Source organism: Panthera pardus, unplaced genomic scaffold (assembly GCF_024362965.1).
Source record: "Panthera pardus isolate Hobbes unplaced genomic scaffold, ASM2436296v1 HiC_scaffold_17, whole genome shotgun sequence".
In the NCBI taxonomy this organism is placed as follows: Eukaryota; Metazoa; Chordata; class Mammalia; order Carnivora; family Felidae; genus Panthera; species Panthera pardus.
In genome coordinates, this window is record NW_026526732.1 from 106,343,207 (window position 1) to 106,349,673 (window position 6,467).

Below are 6,467 nucleotides of genomic sequence, written 5' to 3' on the forward strand. Positions count from 1 at the left end.
GTAGTCAGTGACCTTTTCCTAACAGGAGCTATCCCTTCAAAGTCCTGGGAACCTTGCTCCCAAATCCCTTACAGACTTACTTATCCCCACTAAGACCATATAATCAGTCCCTCCTTACAACCCTAGTGCAGCTCTTCCTGCCCATGGGTCCTGTTCCTGTGCTTTAATAAAACCATGTTTTTACACTGAAGATGCCTCAAGAATCCTGGAGGCGCCTGGGTGACTCGGTTAAGCCTCTGACTTCAGCTCAGGTCATGATCTCATGGCGCATGGGTCCAAGCCCCGTGTCAGTCTCTGTGCTGACAGCTCCTTCAGGTTCTGTCTCCCTCTCTCTCTGCCCTTCCCCCACTCATGCTCTGTTTCTCTCTCAAAAACAAACGTTAAAAAAAGTAAAGAAGAAAAAAGCCAACTACATTAAGTTCTAGGGAAGTTGTGCTTTAAAAAGAAGTCTTTCTTGACCATTCGCTCTGAACCCAACATTTTCTCATCCACCTCATCCCTTTTGTCCTTAAAATGTGTGCTCTCTCCTCTGTCCCCTGGACTTGCCTACCTGTTTGTCCCAGATTGTAATTCTCTTTTTTTCTTGTGCTGGTAAAATGACTGGCAGTTTTTACTAAGGCCAAGAGCCTTGAAGTCACTTGTGTGGTGCTTAATCAGGCTAGAAATATGCCTCTGAGCATCTGTATCTTCTCCGGCTTCTCCGGATTGTGGTTGACTAATCTTAGTAGAGATTTTCTCCTGAAGTTTCTAGTAGATAACTTTACACATAGAATTAATTCAGAATGAGATGCTAGTTTTAAGCCTGTGTTAAAGCATTTATTCAACAAATCAGGTTTCATTAAAAGTTTCTTAGACTGCTTCATTTAATTCTCTGTCATATTTCCACACCAGGGCCTCCGTGTGAACGGAGCTGATAAAGAGGCAGAAAGACTGGAGGTTTCCAGATGCCAGTGAGAGGAAGAGGGCAGACGTGGTCATGGGAAAAAGAAATTACCTAAGCGATTTGAAAAGTGGAATTAAGGTCAACATTACTTGTGGGGATGAGATTAGGACAATATAAGATGGGGGGGGGGGATCTACATTGAGATCAGGACATAGTCTAACATGAGGTGGAGGAGACAATAAATTACTCTGGACGGATGGCTGGAAAGAGGAGGATGGAGGGAGTTAACACAGCTGTTCTGTGCATGTTCAGCCAAAGCCTCTTTATGTTGGGACTAGAATAAACATAGGATTTTTTTTTCTTATCAGCGTGTACCAAAGAGAACTTGGAATTGCCATTGCCATGGAAAAGCTAAGAGACCACATCTGTGGGATTAGGATCTTCCAGAAAGCTTTACACATTTTTTTGTAGATATTTATTTATTTAATCCTTTGCTCATTTATAGAATTAATTGGGTGCCAATTTTCTGCAACATTTCAGTCCTTGCCTTCTGAGAGCCTGAAATCCAGGGGTGGAGGTGTGTGTGAGCCAGGAACACAAACCATGAGCTGTAACAAAACTTCCAGCAGCTTTGAGGCATGTGATAAACTCTCATTCCCAGGAGGAAACCTCCTTCACGTGGAAAATCAGATTTCTAGATTGGGATGATTTCCTCAAAGTTTGCTGAAAGGCTGAGACTTCCTAACTGGGCTAAAGAGGCACTGTTTGTACCAAAACACAGGGTTAACAACACAGATTTGAGTCCACCCACCTGGGTACCAATCACTGAACTTCTTCAGCTGCTACTTAAACTGTGTCTTACTTTTTTTTTTTTAAGGCTTATTTTTATTTATTTTGAGTGGGAGAGAGAGAGAGTGAGCAGAGAGGGGGAGAGAGTGAGCAGGGGAGGGGCAGAGAGAGGGAGAGAATGAGCAGGGAGGGGCAGAGAGTAAGCAGGGAGGGGCAGAGAGAGAGGGAGAGAGTGAGCAGGGGAGGGACAGAGAGGGGGAGAGAGAGAATTCCAAGCAGATTCTGCATCATCAGCGAAGAGCCTGATGGTGGACTCGATCTCATGAACCCTGAGATCATGACCTGAGTGGAAATCAATAGTTGGATGCTCAAATGACTGAGCCATCCAGGCGCCCCAAAATATCTTTCTTAGTTTGTGCATCTGAAAAAGCTAGTATCTGCTTCGTGGTGTTGTGACAGGGACTGATGCGTTAATATGTGTAAATTACTTTAAATGGTACCTGAAATGTGTACGGGTATGTGTATTGTACACACTTTTCCTCAGGTAGGTAAGTCCCTCCCCCGACGTCAGGCGCAGTGCCGAGTGAAGCCGGCAGAGGGCGCCAGAGCCCGCGTTGTGCAAACGGTCCCGTGCCTCCGCGCGGCCAGGGCTCTGGGGGTTCTGCAGGTTGGCCTGCGGATCCGGGCAGGGCCCTTGGGCACTGGGAGTGGCGGGGGTGGGGTGTGGGTGTGGGGTGGGGAATACAGGTACCCAGGTGACCCGTGGCGCCGGGCGGGGTTGGGGAGGAGAAGGGGGGGGCGGGGGAGAAATGCAGGCGCCCAGGTGACCCCTGGATGCTTGGGAAGAAACGCTGGTGCCCAGGCGACCTGTGGACTCCGGGGGGGGGGGGGGGGGGCGGGGAGAAATGCTGGTGCCCAGGTAACCCATGGGCATTGGGGGCGGGGTGCAGGTGCCCAGGTGACCATCCCCGCTTGGCGTATGGGCTTCATCTGGCCCCAGGCCTAAGGAGGCTGTGACATTTGAGTGCCTTTGAGAGGTTGCGGGGCCTGGGTCTTAGGTGTCAGCTGCGTGTTCCTGGGCTGGTTTCAGAGCTTGAGGCTCCCCTGTTCTGCTGTCAGAACAGAGAGGGTGAAATGGATGGAAAATATCAAACACACATAAAGAAGTGGAAACAACTTGAGGGAGAAGCAAAATGATGTGGCAGGGATCAGACGTGGGGGTGAAGCAGTGATGTGACCGGTGATCCAGGCACATGGTGTGGAGATGGGGACAGTTCAGGAAGAAAGGAAAGAGGACGGATACATGATGGTTCCTATAGTCTCACCTCACATGGAGGTGTGTGCCTTCTGAGCAGATTTTCCATCTCTACCTTACACACATGGCGCACAGACGGACACGACAGACAGACATGCACACAGACAGACACATGCACACAGATGGACATACACACAGACGGACACATGGACGGACACACACACACAGATGGAGATGCGCACACAGACGGAGACGCACACACAGACACCCACACACAGACAGACACACAGATGGACATGCACACACAGATACATTTATGGACAGACACAGACAGACACATAGACGGACACGCACGCACATACATGCACACACAGATGGACACACACACAGACGGAGATGCACAGACACACACAGACACACAGATGGACACGCACACGCACACGATTACAAGCACACACAGATGGACACACACACAGATGGACACACATACACAGAGATGCACACACAGACACACAGATGGACATGCACACACACGTAGATAGACACAGATGGACACGTATACACAGACACACGCACACAGACGGAGATGCACACACAGACAGACACCCACACACAGACACACAGGTGGACAGACACAGACACATAGATGGACACGCACACGCACACGATTACAAGCACACACAGATGGACACACACACAGACGGAGATGCACACACAGACACACAGGTGGACATGCACACACACGTAGATGGACAGACACAGACGGACACGCACACACAGACAGACACCCACACACAGACACACAGATGGACATGCACACACACGTAGATAGACAGACACAGATGGACACGTATACACAGACACACGCACACAGACGGAGATGCACACACAGACAGACACCCACACACAGACACACAGGTGGACAGACACAGACACATAGATGGACACGCACACGCACACGATTACAAGCACACACAGATGGACACACACACAGACGGAGATGCACACACAGACACACAGGTGGACATGCACACACACGTAGATGGACAGACACAGACGGACATGCACACACAGACAGACACCCACACACAGACACACAGATGGACATGCACACACAGATACATTTATGGGCAGACACAGACACTCATACACAGATGGACACGCACACAGATGGAGACGCACAGACACACACACACACACAGACACACAGATGGACATGCACACACAGACACATACATAGACACAAGACAGACACATAGATGGACACGCACACGCACACGATTACAAGCACACACAGATGGACACACACAGACGGAGATACACACACAGACACACAGATGGACATGCACACACAGATACATTTATGGACAGACACAGACACATAGACGGACACGCACACACATACACGCACACACAGACAGACAGACACACAGATGGACATGCATACACAGACACATAGATGGACAGACACAGACAGACACATAGACGGACACGCACACACACACACACACACACAGATGGACACACACACAGACGGAGATGCACACACAGATGGACACGTACACACAGACACGCACACAGAGAGATGGACACACACAGATGCACACGCACACAGACGGACATGCACACAAAGACAGACACACGCACACAGACATGCACACGGACTGACACGCACACACAGACGGACACACGCAGGGCGCACACACAGGCACGCGTGTGTGCATGCACACACACACACAGCTACTGCCCACCCCTGTGGCGCCCTGGGTGAGGAGGGCGTGGTGTGGGGCACAAGGCATCCCCACAGAAGCAGGTTGATTCCCTGGGGACTGGAAAGCACCCAGGCAGCTCTCAGCACTCCCTTGGGTCCCTGTGCCTCCCAAGCAGCGTCCCAAGTGCCCCCTTTACCCCTCTGTTCCTCAGGGTGTGAACAAGAGGGTTGTTAAGTGCTGGAGTGCCTGCCGCATAGCAGAGACTGGACAACTTGCCCCTTTGCTGAACGTCGGGATTTGGGGGCTGCAGGTAGACAGTAATGACTGAGTCGTAAGAGGGTGACCACCGCGAGGTGGGAGGGGTGCATCCGGAATGCCTTCTTCCACCCTGTGGCAGACTTGACCTGAGCACTGCTCGGGCAGGGGCAGTGAGGGACCACAACAGCCAGCTGCATCTCACCGTAAGTGGCGTTTCCGCGGGACAGTGCAATCAGAGCCGGGACCTCACACAAAAATATCACCCACCTGCCCGTGGGGACACAAGAGCAGACGGAGAGGGGGTGGTGTCAGGACCGCTGACTCCACCAGGCCAGTGGCCCAGGTGGTGGCCGCCAGCTGCTGGCTCAGGCAGGGGTAGCATGGTGCAGGGGCCAGCGGACGGCCACGTAGCGGTCAAAGGCCATCAGTGTGAGGACGACGCACTCCGCGGTCCCCAGGAACGGGCAGCCCAGGAGGCTGGTGGTATTCGCCCGAGGTGGGCCGCATCTGGGCGGTGCAGCTTGCGCTGAAGCATAGATCTAAGGAGAGGTTCAGGGCGTGCAGCCTGGGGGCCTGCACTGACAGCAGGATGATGCGGGTGCTGCCCCCCTGGGTCTGCACAGGGGGTTCCTTTGGGCCCTGGGTGTGCAGAGAAGTCCCCCGGGGAGCTCTTGCTGGCGCGGCCGGTTCCTGTCCCGACTGGACGGAACTCACCTGGTCTGGCAGGTGCACCAGGTCGGTGGGGCGTCCTGGAGGAGGGGCGCGCGGAGGTGGGGGAGCGGGCATCCCGGAGGAGAGCGCACGGTGGTGAGGCATCTCGGAGGAGGCGCACAGGGAGGGGGCGACGGGAGGGGGCTTCCCGAAGGAGAGGTGGAACTTCGAACGGGGCCTGGGGCTGGCGGGCTGCGGGTGAAGGAGGCTAGTGGAAATTTCCAGCACTGCGTGCCCTTGGCGCCCCTGTGCTCTGAGTGCTGCTGGGGGAGCTGTGTCCTCCCTGCGCATTTGCCAGAAGAACCAGCAAAGTCATGTGTGTTTTGAGTGGATTTTCGGGTTATAAGCTATGTCTGTGGAGTGGATCATTTCTCTATTTGTCAGAGGAATTTTGTGGGGCTGCTTATAATCCATGCGTCCTCCTTGCAGGGGTTGAGGGGGGGAGAGGGGGTTCGTCAGGGACTGAGGTTGTATCTAGGAGAAAGGTCTTCCCTTTGCGGCTAACGATCCGGTTCACAGACGGGTCTGTCACTGCCCTGAGATGCTCACAGGCAGGACGCAAGCCACAAGCACATTTAGATCGTCATTAATATAGAAACATTATCAAAGACTCCAAGCTTTTTAAAAATTATAATTTATTGTCAAATTGGCTAACATACAGTGTGTAAAGTGTGCTCTTGGTTTTTGGCATAGATTACCGTGGTTCATGGCTTCCATACAATACCCAGTGCTCATCCCAAAGGGTGCCCTCCTCCCTGCCCATCACCCACTTTGCCCTCTCTTCCCTCTCCCCCACCCCCATGAACCCTCAGTTTGTTCTCTGTATCCAAGAGTCTCTTATGGTTTATCTCCCTCTCTC

General features: G+C 52.5%; 1 protein-coding gene across 1 annotated transcript; it reads right to left on the reverse strand.

Annotated features, from left to right (window-relative positions):
* Positions 1-4,778: 4,778 nt before the first annotated feature.
* Positions 4,779-5,713, reverse strand: LOC128777781 (olfactory receptor 2H1). The gene is given in 5 exon segments (XM_053905313.1): positions 4,779-4,974; positions 4,976-5,154; positions 5,156-5,274; positions 5,277-5,436; positions 5,612-5,713. Coding segments are annotated over 5 exon segments (756 nt in total).
* Positions 5,714-6,467: the final 754 nt, after the last annotated feature.